The 22,520-nt window shown below is 38.1% G+C and overlaps 2 protein-coding genes across 2 annotated transcripts; both read right to left on the bottom strand.

Moving 5' to 3' along the window:
* Window positions 1-158: 158 nt before the first annotated feature.
* Window positions 159-10,197, bottom strand: LOC141004817 (uncharacterized). The gene is made up of 9 exons (XM_073476483.1): window positions 10,132-10,197; window positions 7,341-7,425; window positions 4,464-4,733; window positions 4,112-4,360; window positions 3,908-4,018; window positions 1,253-1,381; window positions 969-1,133; window positions 348-494; window positions 159-202 (listed from the first exon to the last, which is right to left on the bottom strand). Exons 1-9 carry the CDS (start codon window positions 10,195-10,197, stop codon window positions 159-161), a joined length of 1,266 nt encoding a protein of 421 aa, XP_073332584.1.
* LOC141004282 (uncharacterized) lies at window positions 9,458-17,366 on the bottom strand. The gene is made up of 14 exons (XM_073475709.1): window positions 16,539-17,366; window positions 16,276-16,404; window positions 16,058-16,087; window positions 15,586-15,852; window positions 15,237-15,482; window positions 15,037-15,147; window positions 14,602-14,730; window positions 14,352-14,498; window positions 13,747-13,893; window positions 12,422-12,639; window positions 12,255-12,315; window positions 11,980-12,094; window positions 11,553-11,590; window positions 9,458-11,279 (listed from the first exon to the last, which is right to left on the bottom strand). The coding sequence occupies exons 1-14, from the start codon at window positions 16,777-16,779 to the stop codon at window positions 11,230-11,232; spliced, it is 1,929 nt and encodes a 642-aa protein (XP_073331810.1). The 5' UTR covers window positions 16,780-17,366; the 3' UTR covers window positions 9,458-11,229.
* Window positions 17,367-22,520: the final 5,154 nt, after the last annotated feature.

The following is a 22,520-nucleotide window of genomic DNA, read 5'->3' as shown; positions in this document are numbered from 1 at the left end:
GTTTAATATTAAAAAATGAACTGAAAGAATATTTTCGAATTCCCTTTCAAAGTTAATATTCTAAAGTGGATCACTAAGAGAAAAAGTCATTATTTTCCACATACAATGTTCATTGTAGTAACTGATTACAATTTAACCCTGAACAATAATGTAATCCTCTAAACGACACTCTCAAGACACCAGACTCTCTGCACTGCAGCACCTTGGATAAACAAACAGTAACAAAAATAAAAACTTCAACAACATGTGAAATACAAAGGATGAATGAATAAACAGTCAGGATAGACTGTTTGTATTATACATGTGTTGCTGTAATCTCTTCCAAAATGTTTTATTTTGACACTTACCTCCAATCTCAGTTTCCTGTGTAACTTCAGGTGATTTACCCACGGGGTTGTCGTTGTATTTGGGTTGGACTTTACAGGTGTAGACGGTGTATGGTTCCAGTCCATCAATCTCACATGTTCCTCCTTGTGGATCTTTGTTAACTACAACTGTAACACAGTTTCATTAATTCAATCCATCAATCAATCAATCAATCAATCAATCAATCAATCAACCAATCAATCAGTGAAAACAGGCTAAATATATAGAATCAGACTTGTTTCTGATGAACAACCAGCTCATCTTTAACTGTGCAGCAACTTTTAGCTGTAAATATTTTTTCTGACCTCGTTCGTTCGTATAGAAACAAAGATATTAATCTGACATTTCAGTGTTATTTCTGTGCCATATTTCATGTTGTGTCATAACTTGTTGACCTGCAGCAGGTTTTTTACACCTGCTGTCACTCAGCACGCTGAAGCATGGAGCACTTTACTGAAGGTCAATGGAGGATTCTGATGTCCACAGTATATTTCACTATGTAGGTCAAATGGTCACTAAAATGACCTCCAAGGACTTTCAAAGATGCATTCCTGTGAAGTGAATGAAATAATTATAAAGTTAGTCTAAATAATTTTACTTACATCCAGTCACCCGTTTCTGTTTGTTGTCAGCACGTGAGCAGCTGCAGTCATAATAAAGATTTGAAAGATTCTGAAGAACAGCTTGACAGTTGGTACTGGTCGTGTTCCAACTCAAATGGATGGAGGTGTCGGTTGCTCTCTCCTCTGTGTAGATTACTTTAAGATCTGTTCGGACACATTATGAATCTGTAACACTGAGTATCTGGTGTTTTGTCCAGAGTTATCTTAGGATACAAGCTGATTGTTCTTATCATTGCACTTAGGTAAAGTGAATCTCAACATACCACAGTCAATCCTGACAGGGATATCAGTTGTGTTTATTATGATGTCATTGTTGATGCCCTTAACGTGACCGATACAGCTGTAGTCTGTGAAGGGCTCCAGCTTAGACAATCCCTTGATTTGTCCATTTTCTGAGGAGAAACAAGAATTACAACATTTCTTCAACAACTGCTTCAACACAGTGCCTGTGAGCAGTTACACTTTGGGGTTAGATTAGATTCAGATTAGATTAGATTAGATTCATTAGATTCTACAATAAGTACATTTATCACAAGAAAGAAACCACAACATAACACTGTCGATAAAGAATGAAAAAATAGAAACAATTTTCAAGCCCTCGTCTGAGCATAGTAGATGCTATATATCAAGGATACATTAAGTACATAAGTGCTATGATTTAAGTGCTAAGGGTAAGAACACACAAGTGGGAGGGAGTCATGCTATGCTGGGTCAAGGTGAAGTCTGAAGTGAGTCTTGAGTCTTTAGCGGAAGATGGCGAGTGACTCTGCTGTCCTGACATTGGTCGGGATTTCGTTCCACCACTGATGCGCTGGAACAGAGAAGAGTCATTACTTCGCTGAGCGACCTTTGTTTGCCCTCAGCAACGGTGGTACCAGCCGGCCAGCTGATGTAGTGGAGTGAAGTGCTTGTGCTGGGGCGTGTGGTCTGACCAGTGTTTGGAGGTAGATGGGTGCAGTTCCGTTGACGGCCTTGATGGCCAGCACCATGGTCTTGAATTGGATCTGGACTGCAACAGGAAGCCAGTGGAGGTCACGGAGGAGGGGGGTCACATGGGAGAATTTGGGTAGATTGAAAACGAGGCGCGCTGCAGCATTCTGGATATACTGCAACGGTTTAGTCGCAGAGGCTGGGAGTCCAGCCAAGAGCGAGTTGCACTAGTCCAAGTTAGTGTTGTCACGATACCAACATTTTGGTATCGATACCGGTACCAACATGTATTTCGATACTTTTCGATACTTTTCCAAATAAAAAGAGAACACAAAAAATGTCATTAATGGCTTTATTTTCATAGAAAATCTTTAAAATCTTAGAACTATACATCAGTAAATAAAATGAAATACCATAAAGACTCTGTAGTGAAAAGATAAAATGAAGGTGATGCATATGTCATACAAGCTGAGGCCTTAATTACGTTAAGATACATAACCTAAAAAATATTTTCATTAAATATAGCCTGTCTTATGTAGGACCAATGTCTTTAAATGATACGTTACATTACTATGCTGTACTCTTTATAACATATTAAATGGCTAAATGTGTATGTAAAAGTTTATTACTTTACTTTTTATTACTACTAAATATAATGATATAATATATAATAATATAAATAGGCTATTTAAACCAGAGAAAGTGGTAATTGAAAACTAGCTTTAATTCTTTTCCAGAGCTACTTTTGTGGAGAGTGAAGGGGGCTGGCGTTGCTTTTAACACTGAATGTGGCTTTTTTTTTCATGGGTATTACCTGTCGTTCTTTGAACTCCTTGTGCAGGTCTGGGTGCTTGTCCTTCAAATGTTTGGCCAGGTTGGATGTGTTTCCACCCTTTGCCAGACATGTTTTATAACACCGTGGTGCTTCGGTGTTTATGACTTCGCCATGCACTTCGCGCACCTGATTTGTCCGTAAGTTGCGGAGTGGTGACGGTTGCAGCAGCTGCCATTCTCTCCCTGCTCCTCTCTCTCTCTCTTTCTCTCCGTTATCTCTCCCTGTGTCCAAGCTTTCCTCCTGCTCCGTCTGTTGCTCCAGTAACTCGCTCGCTCCCTCGCTTGCTCTGACTTCCTCGCCTCGGCTCAAATTACAATGCGGTGACGTCACGCTGCGCCGTTACGCGGCAGCGCGGCGCTATATAAAATGAAATGAAAAAAGTACCGGTCTCATCCAAGCGCAGTATAGTACCTTTTTAAATGCGTCGGTACCGCGGTACCAATTTAGTACCGGTATACCGTACAAGCCTAGTCCAAGTGGGAGGAAAGACCGGATCCTGCGGATGTTGTAGAGGGCAAATCTGCAGGATCGGGCCACAGCAGTGATGTTGGGGGTGCAGGATAGTCTGTTGTCGAAGATTATGCCCAGGTTCCTCGCAGTCGATGAAGGCGATACTGTGACGTCCTTGACAGTGACTGACAGGTCCATGTGAGGGCAGTCTTTCCCCGGGATGAAGAGGAGTTCAGCTTTATGAAGGTTGAGCTTGAGGTGGTGCGCAGCTGTCCAAGCGGAGATGTCTGCCAGACATTCTGAGATGCGTGTTGCAACATGGGTGTCGGAGGATAGGGGAAAAGAGAGGAACAGTTGAGTGTCATCTGTTTAGCAGTGGTAAGAGAATCCATGTAATGTGATTGCAGAGCCTAGTGATCTAGTGTATTGTGAGAACAGAAGTGGTCCTAGTACTGAGCCTTGAGGGACACCAGTTTCCAGAAAGCAGGGTTTGGACAAGGAGCTATTCCACATGACCTGAAAGGTGCGATTTGTCAGGTATGATGTGAACCAGGTTAGAGCAGAGTCAGCGTCATATCTGTTGTTCTTGTCTTTTTTTACAGAGTGATCTTACGCTGCATACTGCCTTTAAGGATTTTCATGTAAATCAATGCATAGTGTTGGTGACAGACAAAGTCTCTGTACGTCTTGTCTTTCCACTTACCCTTACAGGTGTAATCAGTGGTGAGATGACACTTTGAAGGTAATGTTATTTCTATTTTTGCAGGAAGTTCAGGCTGAACTCTTGAATGTATCTCACTTTGATTTAAGAAATCTGTGGAAGATTTAAAACAGCACATACATTAAAACATGATGAAGTAATGTATCCACCACATGCAAAAATACAGGAGGACTCTGCGGTACATACCAACAGTGATGCTTTTGGTGAGGCTGAAGGAAGAACAGAACAGTCCTGAAGTGAAGGTTGTAGTCAAATCTGAGCAAATATCATTGAAACCAGGTTTGATGCAGAATGTTTTACTGTCACTTGTACACGACTCAGCTGGAATATCATCTGATGTTGACATTGAGGAGCTGATGTCCCATTCACTCTGGTAACAAACATATCCAGGGATGCATGATGCAGGGTTGCTGACGTCTGTAATGTCACTTTGACCTGCAATAGACAAGTGATGCACATATGGTAAGTTTCACACACAGGTCCACTTCTTAAAGTAAAAGTAAGTTGCAGTTCAACAGTATGAATTATTTTTACTTACTCATCCTAGATGTCCTTGTTTTTTGTTCAGTGATGCTGCTACAGGGTGTTTGTCCAGTGCCATTATTAAATGTCACATTATGCTCATATTCAGTACAGGGCTTCAGGTGTTTGATGTCACGTGATGAGATTTGATTGAAGAGCTCAACGTTGAATGTCTTTCCAGTCTCATGTTTCCCCCCTTCATTAATCTTTATGATGTAGTTACCAGGGGGAGAGCTTGTAATGGTAATCTGGAGGCCAAAGTCGATGGGTGTAACAGTGTAAGAACCTGCAAACAAAATCAACAGAACAATGAAATCAATGAGATTTCTTCTTAAAATCTCAGCTTGTTCATGTAGATGTTAAACATGCTCCTGAGCTGAAACAGAATGAAATCACTGAGAAACACTGAGAAATGTCACTATAATCTGTGCAAGTGTTTGTTAAGATGACGTAAGACTGATACTCACACAGTGGAGGTAGAGTGACTGGTGGGCCTGCTGTGGCTAGAGAATCAAATAGGATTAGAAAAGGAAAAATATTTGTATTTGATTTTAACACTTTGAAATAGCCTTCCAAAATAACTTCAAACATGCTGCATTTTCCTGCTAATGTTGGTGACCACATACATTCTGTTTCCTCCTGTTGCAAAGCTCCTTGTCAGTCCTTAGTCTCATTTATGTCTTCAACACATTTGTTTAAGCAAGAGATAAAAAACACAGCAGCACTGGGCAAGAGCATATTATAGGCTGATGAGGAAATGCAGTATTCATCTGCACGTGTTCAGTTGGACTTCACAGCCAGAATAGCAGAAAAGGAGTCGTGTTGAGAATTACCTGCTGCTCTGAGTTCAAATACTTCCTGGTTTTGGACTTATTGCTAAATTTCTGATAGTAAAACATCATCAAAGTCGCCTGAAGGTTGTCAACGTTCACAGGATTGTTTCAGTGTACAGTACAGTGGTACAGAGTCGTCATAATGCTGCACCAACAGCTACCTAGCTTAGCTTCTTCATAGAGTTAATTTGATTTTTAAACAAAAGTTAATAAAGACTCTGACTTGAAAAACTTGTTGACACATTTTTATAGCTTTCTCACTGTAAGACAACCACCTTTAAGTCGTTCATTTCCATTCTAGTTTATTTTGCGTTTCTCTGTCTTCTCTACACTATGCTTATAGAAAGTATAGAGCAACAAGTACGCTGAAATATCAATACAGCTCTCACACACAGCTAATTCACTTCACTGGTTTTATACTGGGCTGTGAATGCTGCCGAAGTACTTCAAGTGGTGCATAGCAGTGACGGAGGCTGTGGCCAGTGTGTTGCTTTTGTGGTGTGGACACTTGTATGTCACAGAAGCTCTCAGTGAAGGTTAAGAAAACGTTTCACACAGTTAAGTCGAGTAAAAGTGGAAGATGAATCTCACATATTCTACAGATCCTCTTCATACAGATTAGATTAACTCTCTAACATTTTGTTGGGGTTGGAAGTAACAAAGTACAAATACTTTATTTCTGTACTTGAGTCTTTTTTAAGGTATCTGTACTTTACTTGAATATTTATTTTTCTGATCATTTTTTACTTTTACTGCCAACATTTTAAGACAAATACCTATACTTTCTACTTCTTACATTTTCAAAACAGGCTCATTACTTTAGTTTGAATGCATTTGAGTGGAATTATCAATTATTTTTATTTGGTGTAATTTGGATGCCGCCTTCGCAACATCACAAGACTGATTCCAAGCTGTCAGTGTGACGAAACAACACAAAAGACGTAATAAGACAGAAACAGACAGAGGGAGACTCAAATGGGGAGAAAGGCATGTTTGACACTAACATGTATCTGCAGAAACCCTGCAGCCCTCTGCCTGTATTTTTATTATTTTCTCACTTTGTTGCTGCTCGAGGTGCTTTACCAAACAAAAATGTCGATATTTGACATCCTGTGAATGAGAATCAACAATCAAATATCTTTGTGGTGAGTTTAGGAACAGCTCTAACAAATCCTACTGATTCTACCTTGAAGTTTAATAGTCTTTGATTTATATTAACATGACGTGCTGTTCAGTTAGCTTTGCACAGAAATGGCTGGTAGAAATCTCCTTCAGAGGGATACTTTTTTACTTTTACACTTGAGTACACAGAGCTTGTACTTTATCACTTTTACTTGAGTAGAGAAGTTGAGTACTTCTACTTTTACCAGAATCTTTTTTACACTGCCATCTGTACTTGAGTAATGAGTGTGTGTACTTTTGCCACCTCTTAATGTTTGGTTCAGTCATCAAGTGGAAAATTACAGTCCTCACTCTCTGCTGCCTACGTGGTTTTCTGTTTAACTTCCGCGATGCTGAACCTCAGATTATCTGATATGTGCAGGAAGTATTGACTGTTATATGATTATGCCGAGTCTGACACATTGTGTATCTGAACTACATATTATATGTGTCTATTATTCTGTTATAGTTTAGGTCGTGATGTTTTCACGGACATGCTTCTTTTGGGTTGACTTATCTTCTGGTTGGTAGATTGTGGAAATGTTTCTTTGAATGTGCAGACAAACAGTAAGGCTGATGCCCACATTATTAATATTATTAAATGATAACCTCATGAGTCTTAACAAAGATACTCAAGGGTGCAGTTGCATTTTTGTCTTCCTTGCCTAAAAATGTTGCACTAAAAGATTTTGTTTTTGAAACTGTTTTGAGACTATTGGCTGTTAATAAAGCAACGTTGAACTGGAAACTATACTGATCTAAAATAGTGTTTTAACACTTTCAATATTCAAAAAGAAAAATTAGCAAATTTCACAAAACATCTTTTATCCCCACACTGTCCCATTATTAAAAAACAAAAACAAAAAATGATTATGATGATGTTGAAGATGGCTACTTACAGTTGGCCAAAGTGACTCCAGCCCAGAGCAGCAGGATCTTGACACAACAGAGACCTGCCATTTCCAGGAGTTGGGGTGTGCACAGCTACAAAAATGCAAGACAGTCCAATAGGGAGACATTCAATGACCCAAAGGGAAGTTGTATTTCCTCTCTATTTAAGGCTTAGAAAGAAATGACTTATTTCACCTTTTGACGGAGCTTTTTGCATGAACTATACCTTACCCGTGGTTTCAAGTCATCTGATTGGGCGTAATGTTGCACCCACAGTCTGGCTTCGCCTCCACTATATATTATGACAGGAAGCCCCATTTCTGGGGGCATGATATAGTGTTTTATCTACACCTAGAATCTATTTTCTTCATAGTTTTTTATTTTTTTTAATCTTTCGATTCATCACACAATAATGAAATTTAGTCATGACCTGCTCACCCCCATGCCGATGGAAGTTTCATAGTCCACCAAACATTTCTGGAGCTTCACAGCAAAAAAGCGCTGCAGCATTCTCCTAAACAACTGAAGTAGATAGGGACTTGTTTTAAAATGTAAAACAACAACAACAACAATAAATAAATAAATAAATAAATGGCCCCATAAAGCTCATCGGTATAATCCAATTCTCCAGAAGCCCTGAGATCCTAAATTGATTTTTTGATATTTACACCTTTGGCTGAGCTTTCCCCCATCCAGACAGGGTGCTCGTTGATGCTTTTAGCTTAGCAGCTATAGTGAGGAGTGTTTAAATAAAAAAAATTCAAATCAGTTTGGGAACTGTGCTTCTTGAGACTTGGATGACGATTGAAGAGCTGTATGGAGCCAACTAGTATTTTTTTGGTTGTTTTTTTACGCTTTAAAACAAGTCCCCATCTCCTTAAGTTGTTTGTTTGCTGGGCTTGCAGATTATGGGATACTGGAGGCAAGAAGGAATACATTTGCTGAATTTTGTTGCAGGACGTGGAACCACAACAACTGTTATTGGTCTGCTTGGATGCATCAACATTTTTTAGTTTCTCTTCCGGTGTGTAGCGGCGGTGCAGATTGCGCAGATTGTAACCTGTGGTATCCCCAGTAAACACACTGCTCTCTTTGGCTGTTGCAGTCCCTCCTGACTGGCTAGCTGCTCTTCTTATACTCCTCGTTTGGAGCCACTTTCCACTGCAGGAGTGTCTCTGGGCAAGAGAGAGCAGACCGGCTGAATGTCCAAATGGCAGGCTGCCCGTCAACGAGCAGCCCATTGGCAAACGCTGGCTTGCTGAAACCAAGTCGTTTAAGCTGGGTTTGTGTGGAGAGGCTGCCCTCCCTGCAGACATTGCCTGTCCGCTCTCTCTAGCTCAGAGACCCAGCTATGAGCTGAAGGAGTCTGTTTGTTAAGGGGAAAGTACAGCTGGCAATCTGCTTACTGCCACCAGCAACACAGACACGCCAGCGCACATATATAAGCTTCACAAAATAAACAGCTGCACAACGGACACCAAACTGCTGTTGCTATGTCTTGTGTTGTTGCACTTGCTTAATGTTTGGCTGTGTAAGCAAAGTTATTGACTTGCCAGATTTTGATCATAAGGCAAGTCAGCAAGTTCAGCCAATAGCATGTTATAGCTATGTGTTATTGTCCCTGGTTCAGGTATCTTTAGTTGGTATTACTGTCAAGTTTTGTTTTGTGCAGCGTTCGTGCAAACTTTGAGTGCCGCATAGCAAAAATGCCTGAGCATACATGTTTACCTCAAGAATGATGTTTTTTAAGACATTAGTACAGGACATAAGACATAGTTTTTTTTTTTTTGTATTTAGCACGTAATGTGCCATTACTTCTGAGAAGTCATTACAGAAACCTGGAATTTGTATTTATGACAGCTGTGATGCACTCAGAAATTGTGGCAGGGAGAGGGGCGCAAATCACACAAAATGCAAATTATTAACTGTAATGTGAGCTCCATTAACATTCATTGCCATTGCTGCAATTCCCAAGCCAGTCCCAGAAGTTGATTCAAATCTAGACAATTATTTGTATAGCCCATTGTTTGTCAGCCAAAGATATATTTTGAATTTGTGGGTAGTTGAAGGGATTGATTGCAGCTAAAAGATGCCAGTCATATGATCAACAACACCTGTAGTCTGGTTGATTTTTAAAATTTATTTATTTCAGGCTCTTTTGGGGATTAAAAACATCAATAAAAAAATTGCACTACATGTTACAATATGATACATCAAATCTACAGACACGCTTAAATGCTTTTCAACTTTTCTCAGCTGAACCACCTCTGAAATATGAACAACCCATACTGCTCATCTTAACAGTCACTAAAAAAACAATCTTACTAAGCTGAAAAGACAGAAATAACCTGTCAACATCCCAATGGTGCCTTCTGTTAACTGAATACATTTATATGAAATACAAATAGCATTTCAAAAAAATAACATCCACATCGATTTTTTTTTTTACAAATGTTGGACCACATTCATTCATAACACTTTCATACCTAACACCAAAAAATATACATACACACACGGACACATCCCATAGATTTTAATAGATCTAGGTAGTGAACACACTATCCAATGTGCGTCCAATGGGAAATGCTCGCCAGCAGTTAGGAGTAACTTGTCTGCCAAATTGGCATATGACGATGTCTACAATGAACCATCATGATGGACGATGACATCGTTGTTTCCAAATTTAAGGCATTGTGTCCCCTCAGTGTTTTGTCGTAAGGCAGCAGTTGCGTATTAGCTCACACTGTAGCTGTCGCTGTTTCCTACTGTTGCACTTACATGAATCTCCAAATGTCTCACCCTGCAGAGGAAACCGACATACATCCCTGTGCCAGGTTCAAAAGCATCCTCGTCTCCGCACCACATGTCCGTAACTTAACTTTGTTCAGCCTCGCATGCATAAAACAATGGTGGCCAACTAGCCAAGGAAGCTAAGCTAAGGTTACGATGCTCAGGGATTAGTAGTCGATGGCTGTTTTTGTAACGAGTAATGTAACGTGTTAGTTCTTCAATTCAAGTAATCTGTTTTTTATTTAGTTTTTTAATAAAAGTAATCTGTTACTGTAAAAAATTGCTGTCTTTCCTTTTCCTTTCCTTTATGCTCACAACATTACTATTTCATCGTGTCGAAATCTCAAAATTTGTATTCTTTAATATGGCCCTAAAACTTTTTTGTTGTTTTAAAAGGCCTTTATGCACTTTAATCGTTTGTGTGTAGGAATGTGTTTTGTAAGAAAAAAACAGCCAGGGCACTTTTGATTTTGTGCTTTGATCATAACGTAATGAGTCACTTTTAAATGTAATGTTTCCCTGACACTGCCCGCCGGGCACAAAAAGCTTTTTTTTGGCTGCAATACCAGGAGTGGCCACTAGGCAAAACCTATCTAGGTTCTATTAAAATCTATGGCACACCAGCCAGGTAACAACCCCCACATAGCTGGTGACCTCAGAGCCTCCACTTCCATGAACATGTACGTCAACTGTGGTATACACAGCGCTCAAACCTGTCTGTCTGTCCGTGTCATTGTTTCTCCTGTCCTTTTACATTTTATCCCTGTTTCTATTGTTATCTGATGTCACTACTTTTTTTAGCACCAAAATAATTAAAGAACTCTAAAAGTTGGGAAAACAATAATAATAACTTTAATTTTTTCATAGCCTCTTTCAAGGTACCCAAGGACATTTTACACATATGGAAGCAGGCCATTAAGTTTAATTATCCAACTTTAATAATAATAATACTAATACTGGAGGTCTTAGCTACAAAACAAACAAGGTAATTAAAAGTTTTGGAGTAAAGTTTCTAAAATGACTAAAACACCTACTACATACTGAACAACTTAAAAGCACCAACAGTTAATGATGGTTAGTTGAGCAGATCCACCAGGACTTTCTTCATTAGCGAGCTTCTTTACGACGCCATCCAGGAGGTGGTGCATTAACATAAACTACAACCAACAAAAAGGGAACATAATATGTGTTACTCATACAACAGGTCTTATGTAAAATCCCATTAATACGTTTTAGTACTGCAAGTTATAATAGTTCAAAAAATACTGTAATACTGTATTCCTTATCTACAGCATGTAATCTAACAACCTAACAGCTAAAACATCATCTGTATTTTGTAGCCGCTGAATGTGACTGTTAAGACAATCGTAGAAAACAAAAACAAAAACAAAAATCAAACATGAAAATAAAGAAAACTAAAGTTTACTCACTTGCTGTTGATTCAAGCATCACATCCTCATTCACATCACTGTGGAGAAAATAGTGAAGATTGGATGAAAAATATTAAAGTCAGCCTGTATTTTAAATAATATGTAATGTTTTATGATGGGATACACGTCGTAAACTGTGTCTGTGTCCAAACATATTGCTTCATGATTAAATTGCACTGTTCTCTCTGATTGCCTGTATGTATGTATACTTTATATATAATGTCCTTGAAAATTGTCCCATAGAGCGAAAAAACTAGTTCCCATGTCATTATCCTGCAGATAATTACAGTGGTGACACTACATCTGTTAGTAATGCAAAGTGATGATGATAAACAGTAAATTAAAACAAATTTCTGTTAAATAATCCCGAAAACAATATGACAGTCAAACTGGAGCAGGAGAAGAGATTTAGTAAAATTATTTTTACTTTCTGGACTTTCTGCGCTTCTGAACGTAGATCTTGTAGGCCACCACAGCCAGTGTGATGATGATGATGACGATGATGAGGAAGACCAGAAACCCAATCAGTGCTTTGTCATTGTCTGTAAAGTGATGAGAAAATAATATTAAAGTGGTGGCATACATGTTTAAGATACAATGTAAAGAAAAGTTAGTGTGTACTACAGGTCAGAACCAAATGTGTGAAATGATTTAACAGAACGATGTGCGACATTTTGTGGCATTAATTTAAACTGCACGTACACTTCGTGTCAATATGCTCTATGGCGGGGAAGCTCTCATGTTTTCCATTGGAAGCAGTCACCTGGAAAGAGATAAAAATCTGTTTATCAGGGATTCAAGCATTTGAAGACAGATGAGGAATAAAGATGGGATCATTTTGTGTCTCCAAAAATTTGGATCATACAAACCTTCACTGTGTAGGTGGTAGAATAACTCAGATCTTTGAATTCAAAATCACATTTTTGTTTTGTTTCTTCTTTAAGCAGCTTCTGAGGGTCACCATGAGGATAAAGACGTGCAATGTATCTCCCGTTGGGTCCATTAAAACTTCTTGGAGGACCACAGGTTGCTTTAATCTCATTATTCTCTAGAGTTATCAGTGTTGGTAAAGAAACAGTATCTGGTACTGTAGGAGAGAAATAAAAACATTAAGCGTCAGATACAGCGCTGTGTGCTTACTCACAATTAAAGTGTGTTAATATTATAGTTTCCTATAAACAGAAGTTTTAACAGTGTTTAGTATGTTGCTCTGTTGGTTGTGCTGGTTGTCAACAATGATACAAATACAAAATGTGTAAAGCAAACAAAGATAATTTAATTTACACTGAAAACTATTTTTTGATTTGATTTTTAAAATCAAAGGTATAAAAATATCAGACGATGTAATATTCTTTAAAGTTGGTATTCTATATTCTTGTCTTGTTTTTAGATGATGAGTACATTTAAAAATAAAGTTTTAAACCTTTTTTTTAAAGATAAAAATGGAAAGTATATATTTTTAATTCAATTTTAAAGTTCTATAAGTTTATTAAAGTGTAGAGAAACGGTCATTACTGATCTGATTTAATTAAAGTTTACTTTGAATTTTTAGTACAATACTCTGATTAATCTCAGACTGAAAAATATGATAATACTCTGAAACACAAGACTCTGTTCACTGCAGCACCTGAGATAAAGAAACAGATCAGAACTGACGAAGCTGAAAGATGTTTAATGTTGATATTTAAGTAATAATATCCACCATTATTGACATGTGAAGTCAATAATTACTGTACATTCCCGGTACATACTGTGTGCAAGGCCCCTTCTTCACTAATTATTGGAGCTACATCATGAAGCTCATCATCATAGCGTGATGTTCTTATACTGTCGGCCCACATAATCTAAACTGGTATTAATATCAGGGAATGATAAACTGTCTGATGTCAGAATTTAATGATAATTAATTAGCCCAAAGTAAATGTTGTGTTGATATTTCAAATTAAAATATTCATTTAGTAAATTTATTTCTTCTACTCGAGCCATAACGTGATGACACATGATGTCAGTTTCACTGTATGTTCTGAAGAAATGGTTTCATAAAGAAATTAACTTTTACTGCCACACAGTTCTAACTTTATATTCAACAACATGTGAAATACAAAGGATGAATGAATAAACAGTCAGGATAGTCTGTTTGTATTATACATGTGTTGCTGTAATCTCCTCCAAAATATATTATTTTGACACTTACTTCCAGTCTCAGTTTTCTGTCTAACTTCAGCTGATTCACCCACAGGGTTGTTGTTATATTTGGGTTGGACTTTACAGGTGTAGTCGGTGTATGGTTTCAGTCCATCAATCTCACATGTTCCTCCTTGTGGATATTTATTAACTGCAACTGTAACACAGTTTCATCAATCAATCAATCAATCAATCAATCAATCAATCAATCAATCAATCAGTGAAAACAGGCTAAATATATAGAATCAGACTTGTTTCTGATGAACAACCAGCTCATCATTAACTGTGCAGCAACTTTTAGCTGTAAATATTTTTTCTGACCTCGTTCGTTCGTAGAGAAACAAAGATATTAATCTGACATTTCAGTGTTATTTCTGTGCCATATTTCATGTTGTGTCATAACTTGTTGACCTGCAGCAGGTTTTTTACACCTGCTGTCACTCAGCACGCTGAAGCATGGAGCACTTTACTGAAGGTCAATGGAGGATTCTAATGTCCACACTATATTTCACTATGTAGGTCAAATGGTCACTAAAATGATCTTTCAAAGATGCATTCCTGTGAAGTGAATGAAATTCAGTGAATTATAAAGTTAGTCTAAATAATTTTACTTACATTGGTTGTGACCAGGTGAGCAGCTGCAGTCATAAGAAAGATTTGAAAGATTTTGAAGAACAGCTTGACAGTTGGTACTGGTCGTGGTCCAACTCAAATGGATGGAGGTGTTGGTTGCTTTCTTCTCCGTGTTGGTTACTTTAAGATCTGTTAGGACACATTATAAATCTGTAACACTGTCCAGAGTTATCTGAGGATACAAGCTGATTGTTCTTATCATTGCACTGAGGTAAAGTGAATCTCAACATACCACAGTCAATCCTGAAGGGGATATCAGTTGTGTTTATTATGGTGACATTGGTGATGTCCTTAACGTGACCGATACAGCTGTAGTCTGTGAAGGGCTCCAGCTTAGACAATCCCTTGATTTGTCCATTTTCTGAGGAGAAACAAGAATTACAACATTTCTTCAACAACTGCTTCAACACAGTGCCTGTGAGCAGTTACACTTTGGGGTTAGATTAGATTCAGATGTGGACAGCAAATAAATAAATCATCTGTTCAGAGTCACAATACCTCGACTTCCTCTTACCCCAAAAGTTTTTAAATTAAACAGATTTTTATCATCATATGTTTTTTTACAGAGTGATCTTACAGTGCATACTGCCTTTAAGGATTTTCATGTAAATCCATTCATAGTGTTGATGACAGACAAAGTCTCTGTACTTCTTGTCTTTCCACTTACCCTGACAGGTGTAATCAGTGGTGAGATGACACTTTGAAGGTAATGTTGTGTTTATTTCTGCAGGAAGTTCAGGTTGAACTCTTGAATGTATCTCACTTTGAATTAAGAAACCTGTGGAAGAAAACAGCACAGACATTAAAACACGATGGAGTAATGTCTCCACCACATGCAAAAATACAGGAGGACTCTGCAGTACATACCAACAGTGATGCTTTTGGTGAGGCTGAAGGAAGAACAGTTTCCTGAAGTGAAGGTTGTAGTCAAATCTGAGCAAATATCCTTGAAACCAGGTTTGATGCAGAATGTTTTATTGTCACTTGTACACGACTCAGCTGGAATATCATCTGATGTTGACATTGAGGAGCTGATGTCCCATTCACTCTGGTAACAAACATATCCAGGGATGCATGATGCAGGGTTGCTGACGTCCGTAATGTCACTTTGACCTGCAATAGACAAGTGATGCACATATGGTAAGTTTCACACACAGGTCCACTTCTTAAAGTAAAAGTAAGTTGCAATTCAACAGTATGAATTATTTTTACTTACTCATGCTAGATGTCCTTGTTTTATGTCCAGGGCTGCTGCTACAGGGTGTTTGTCCAGTGCCATCATTAAATGTCACATTATGCTCATATTCAGTACAGGGCTTCAGGTGTTTGATGTCACGTGATGAGGTTTGATTGTGCTCAATGTTGAATGTCTCTTCAGTCTCATGTTGCCCCCCTTCATTAATCTTTATGATGTAGTTACCAGGAGTAGAGCTTGTAATGTTAATCTGTAGGCCAAAGTCGATGGGTGTAACAGTGTAAGAACCTGCAAACAAAATCAACAGAACAATGAAATCTCTTAGTTAATATAAACCACCTGATGAGATTTCTTCTTAAAATCTCAGTTGGTTCATGTAGACGTTAAACATGCTCCTGAGCTGAAACAGAATGAAATCACTGAGAAACACTGAGAGAAATATCACTATAATCTGTGCAAGTGTTTGTTAAGATGACGTAAGACTGATACTCACACAGTGGAGGTCGAGTGACTGGTGGGCCTGCTGTGGGTAGAGAATGCATTCAAAGAGGATTAGAAAAGGAAAAATATTCATATACTCTATGATCATAAAACATAGAAATAGTCAAAAGTCAAGTCAAAATAACTTCAAGCAGGTTTCACGTAACACAGTTTTATCACAGTCCTATACAAGAAGAAGTGTTGTTGGTTTGTAGATGAGAAAATTCCAACCTGTGGTGGAGGCATTCTCTGTGGTGGTGGGCGTGGTGATTGCAGGTGAGGTCTCGTTTTGAGTGCGGTTTGACGTGCTGGGTGAAGTGGTGGTGAGTGAGTGTGAGGTGTTTGCAGGAGAAGGACTGGCTGTAGGATGGAGAGCATGCTTGAGGTCACCTTCAGGTGGAAATACCTTTACTGCCAACAGTCTTACCTGATATAAAGCCTAAGTACTACTTCATGTTTCCAATTTTACTGTAAACTGAGGCTGAATACGTTACCAGACACGGTAGTGGAATTGAATGCTTGAATTGAGGAGTTTGAGGTGGGGGTAGGCGAGGTGCGTGGAGGTTTGAGGGCTGAGCTGGTTGAAGACATGACAGGAGCTGCTGTCATGGTGCTTGTAGGTGAGGTGATGACAGACTTGCTGGTTACTGAAGGTAAAGTGGAATCTGTCATGGTGCGTGGAGGTGAGGTGATGACAGACTGGCTGGTTACTGAAGGTAAAGTGGAATCTGTCATGGTGCGTGGAGGTGAGGTGGTTTTAACATCTGCATTCCGAGAAAACAAAAATCAGGCCAAACCCAATATCACAATATCCTACATCAATAAAAGGTGCTACATGTTTTATTTTCCCTCTAACGTTTGTGACCATACAGATCCTGTTTCCACTTGTTGCTCCTTGTCAGTCCTTAGTCTCATTTATGTCTTCAACACATTTGTTTAAGCAAGAGATAAAAAACATAGCAGCACTGGGCAAGAGCAGATTTATAGTCTGAGGAGGAAATGCAGTATTCATCTGCATGTGTTCAGTTGGACTTCACAGCTAGAATAGCAGAAAACGAATCGTGTTGAGAATTACCTGCTGCTCTGAGTTCAAATACTTCCTGGTTTTGGACTTATTGCTAAATTCCTGATAGTAAAACATCATCAAAGTCGCCTGGAGGTTGCCAACATTCACAGAATTATTTCAGCAGTGGTACAGAGTCGTCATAATGCTGCACCAACAGCTACTTGGGAACCACAATCAGGAAATAAAAGGTTTCACTGGCTACATTATCAGTTACTTCCTTGTTCATATGATGGAAACAAGGTGCATACTGAACCATCACAGAGTTTGACTCATCTAATTTCTGACAGCACTCGACACAGAATGGTTTCTCTTTGCATGGGAAACCATTCAGAAGCATGAATACATTTCAATAAATTGCTACTGTATAGAACTTAATAAATATAATAAACATGACGTACACTCAATGGAATACTTTCCTATGATTTCAGGGTCTAATTTCAGACCCTAAAATCATGGTATTCAGTAGATGTTATGCGGCAGATGCAGTAGAAGTTATTGTTAGTTTGCCTGAGCTCAGCTAAAAGGAAGCCGATTTAGAAATCAAAGAGAAAATACCTGCGAGTAAAGTTTCAACTTTTCTTTGCCACTCATGATATGAATGAGTATGATTATGTATGAGTTGAATGTGAATGAAAATCACAAATGCAGATTTGTTCCAAGCAAATGTTGTGAAAGGAGCACAAATAAGAAAGCAATTGATAAGTTTTGAACACAAATAACTGTGTCTAGTTTACTGTGGAACATTCCTCCACCAAAGGACTGCAGTCAAACAAACACATTATGTGGATCAAATTTAAACATCAGCTAACCGCGAGTTGTGGGTTGGGTGAGACAGGTCACTAAAATGGAGGCCCACATCAACCAAACTACTTACTAAAAGTGAGAAAATGTACTTCTGTCACTCACTGTACGTGGGACACATGATCTCCACTTGAAGAGGACACTCATTTATGACATTTTGCTGGCTTTGTTGCTGCTGTGGCCATGAAGAGATGAGACAGTGTAAAGCGAGTGTGAGGCTGAGGTGAAGCTATAGCACAGCCAGGCATAATTAGAATGACACATTCGATTCATTATAACAATTCAGTGTTATATATTAGGTAACTTGTGTAATGTCACTCACCTGTTAAGTTGTTACCTAGAAAAAGAGAAAAGGTGTAAATCATCACAGTCATGAAACATTCCAGTATACTGTATGTAATGTGCAGAACAAAACCTGAACAAAACTGATTGGCTGTAAATGTACTTTAACTGCAGTCGTTGCAAATGAAGAGAGAGTCACAACATCTTTTGTACTTTCCCTGGAATATAGTAAGTAATCAGTAAGTAGTCATTACTTACTCTCTTGCTCTGCACAGCACATAACATCATTTGTCCTAACAGGTTTTGTACTCTTTAGATATCATGCATGATGTCACCAAAGAAGAAGAAATATCAGGAACTTTTTTACCACCCAGATCATAGAAAACAGGTAGTGATGTAACTAGCCAGTAACCATGTTGATGTAAAGTCAAAACCTAGAGTCACCAACATTTCCAAGTCAACTGATGTTAGTTAACCATGTAAGCTATGTTTGCGTTACCCAGCTGACCCTGGCATCTGTTTGTCATCTCTATAATAGTCAGGTTGCCAGCACAAGTCAACATAAAATGGGTTGATAAGATGAAAATGTCGCCATCAACAAATTATGTTGTACGTGCGAAACACAGCAGGGTTGATGAGGAAACTGTTGTATCATTAGGGTTTCTGCAGAGGTCCGCATTGTTGTAATTGTATTTTTTTCTGACTTGTTGTTTTATTTTGTCCTTACTCTGGGAATCTTTCTGTTTTACTCGACTATTTAGTGTTTATTCTGTTAGATTGTCTCCCTGAGTTTCCTTTCGTTGCTGTGTCTGTCAAAGCACTTTGTAAACTCAGTTTTTAAAGGAGCGATATAAATTTAAAAAACACTTTAATTATAGATTATTACTTATTATTTATTACAGTGAGGCATCAACAGTAAAGTTCGTCTTAGGATGTTCTGCAAATATAACCTTTGAAAGTCAACATATCTGGTCATGTGTTTATTGAAAGAAATCAGAACTAGATGGTTTAATGAAATAAAATTCACTCAATACTTAAAACTAAAAATAAATGGGACTCTAAGTTTAACTACGTATTTGTATGTATCTTTTTCATCAGTGCATCATTGTGTTTTTGACAGGAAACTCCGACAACCAAACCCACGTCCTTGATAGCGATCTGATTTTATATAGTTTAAAGTACTGACGGATTACTACTACAAAGTCAGAATACATCTATGTCCTTTTAGTTTTAGAATTATAAATAGGAAGATTTTACAATATATTGATTTTAAAATGAAATTAATTAAACTTAAAGGTTACTGTGAGGTCAAGACTCACTTGTGTCTTAAATAAATTATATGGGGCTTAAAATGTTAAATTTACAGTGTTCAGGAATAAATATCATATATATTATTATTATTATTATTTTTTGTTATGCAGTTCTCATTAATACCAAAATATAATGTTCTGCATTACCTTCTCAACATAAATCTCTGTGGATTATGAAGCATTTAACTGTTTTTTAACAGTCACTAAAGTTTAATTAACTGTGAATTTAACATTTATTTATGAAGTATATATATCTTACATTGATATTTATTATATTTTATTATTATAATAAAGTGTTGGCCACAAAAGCTGATTCTTTTTTCTGTGTTAAATCAAATTAAATTAATTGTAGTCTTATTTATTTTGACTCTTTAAAATCCATTGTTTTTAATAAAGGAGAGTAGGCCACTGGCAGGTATTAATGACGATGATGAAATTAACTGCTTTCATACAGACTGGAGCGATTGAATTAGACATCTCATGTTCCCTTCAAATCCATAACAAATCTCCCAACTTTGTTTAAAAAAAACACATATGCACAAAATATCTAATATGTTCAGTGGGCCACTTTGGAACCTAAACTCTGTAAATTAGTCGATTTAAAGTTGCAGGAAAGATGCGTTTTAATTTGAAAGATGATAGCTCACTCATTGTTTAACAGATTTTACTAACGAGAAGTGGTGCGCTTAGATAAAAGTAATTTCAACTGTTTTGAGACTGTTGGATGTTAAAGTAATGTTGAACAGAAAACTAAATTGATCTAAAATATTTTTTGTACTTTTTTGATCCTTAAAAGTAAAAGTTGAATATTATATTAACTCACCAAACATTTTCACTACAACATATAATGTTTATTTAATTAAATATTACATCATTAAAAATCCGTAATTGTCTATCGTGGGACTGGACCCATCCTTTATTCAAGTCTTATGGAACTCCGTTCGGTAGTTTTTGTGAAATCCTGCAAACCAACCAACATACAAGAAAACAACGCACACGGATGATAACATAACCTCCTTTGCAGAGGTAAAAAGCCCATTACATTGATGCTGAAGATGGTTACTTACAGCTGGATAAACCGATGACTGCAGCCCAGAGCAGCAGGATCCTCAGATCTCTGACACCTGCCATATCAGGGAGTCAAGTTGTGTGTGAACGTTCAGGTCGGGAGAAAAGGAAGATATTCGCATGCAAAGACAAAAGTTTCACTTCCTCTTTACAGTGGTTATGGGTGTGAGATGCATCTCAACTACAAATAATCCCCTCAGTATATTTTCACATGTGAAAACATTTCTTCATGAAGAGTACTGTCGTCTTTGAAAATATCACTGCCTTTTCCTTATGGACTGGCTCTATCGCGACATATCAAGCTTTTAGTGGATTACTTACTTGACAAAGAGAGATGATTGTTGAGGCTCATCCCCAGATCGTCAAATGCTGATGCTTCGGGTTGGATGTCTTTCTCAAGTAACTTACAATTTGTTGCTTTAAACACTATCTGAGGCCTCCATCATAGTGTGCGTCTGGTATGTCAAGTTCTGTTTGCATCAGTTTGCTCTGTGATGGAATAGTTTCACAATTTCACAAAGACGTCTGTTTTGAAACATGAAACATAGAGCTAAATATTTTACTCTATTTAGCAGACTCTTTCCTGCTCTCAGATTTACAGGCCAACAGTATCACAGCCTGGCCAACAACTCGGCACAAGAGGGATGTTGTGTCTCTTCCATTAATTTCTACTGTGTTGTTAGTGTGTTTGAGGTCATTAGCTGAGTGTTTATGGTCTCCTTCCTTCTTGCCTCCCTTGAGTACCCACCCTCACTCCATTCTGTAGGTTCCCTCCACTCCACCCACCAAACTAACCCATCCCTCTGGGTCCTCCAAATCCCTCTTGGCCAGGGAGCAGTGGGGGTAGGCACGGGCTCTCTCACTGTAATGAACTCCACAGGGAATGCTGTTCAGTTTCATCACAGCAAAAATTGCTCCCATGGAGCCCTGAACACAGTGAAAACAAACAAAAGTAAATATCTGGAATTAATACACGGGTTGTTTGGCTATGGCCCCACCCTCATGGACTCCTCTGCTTCACAGTATAGACATAATTATGTATTGTTAGAAACTGGCTCTGCATTTTTGGGTTTAATGATGATGAACACTTTTTGAAAAAGTTAGGGAGCATGCTGTTTTTTTCCTGCTGTTTGCCATACATCCCGAATCCATGCATCCATATGTCCATCTTGTGGTGAAAAGTCTTCACTGCAGTTTGCTTCTGCTGGTGAGTCCTTTCAAAAATAAACATATAAATATGCTTGGGAGCTTTGTTAAACGTACACTCAAATCAAATCGACAGTGCTTATGCATGCAGTTATGTAATGCAGCTGTAAAGTAAAAACATTCAAAATGTAGCCTGTCAAGTAGATAATTTACTGTGCCATCACATATTTTACCCAAGGAGAAAATATAAATAATTAGAGTTTGAGATTAAATATGTCACTGCATTAAAGTAAAGGGTAAAGTGTGGTTAAAAAAAAAAATGAATGCGACAGACAAATGGGGAAATGCAGTCGAATTAACCAACTGATAATGTGGTCCAACAGAAACACAACTGAAACCAAATTCTACAGAGTGTCATAGCCTTTCTGTGAAAATTGCGGCCACGTTACTTCTGAGAACGAGACTACAGAGAAAGAGGAAGGCCTGCACTCATTCTTTGGAAAGGGTTTGAGTTGAAAGACATCATGATTTTAAATCACCTTACAAGTGTGGTGTATGTGTGTGTAGATTAAAGAAAGAGCAGGGAAGAAATAGCAAAATAATCTCTCAGCTCATCATTTGTCCCAGGTGAGCTCTGAGTGTTCTGAGGCAGAAAAATGGGGCCGTTCCAGAGGACATTGACTTGGATTTTTTTTTTTTCTGTTTGTTTGTTTTGTTTTTAGAAGCCTGGAATATCAATATTTTTTGCACATTTGAAATAGCTTGTGGCGCATGCTTGGCAATGGCAGCCCGAGCTTCAAACA

The sequence above is a fragment of the Pagrus major genome, chromosome 11 (genome assembly GCF_040436345.1).
Source record: "Pagrus major chromosome 11, Pma_NU_1.0".
NCBI lineage: Eukaryota > Metazoa > Chordata > Actinopteri > Spariformes > Sparidae > Pagrus > Pagrus major.
Note: the sequence above shows the minus strand (reverse complement) of the source record. Positions and strands in the feature narration are given on the sequence as shown.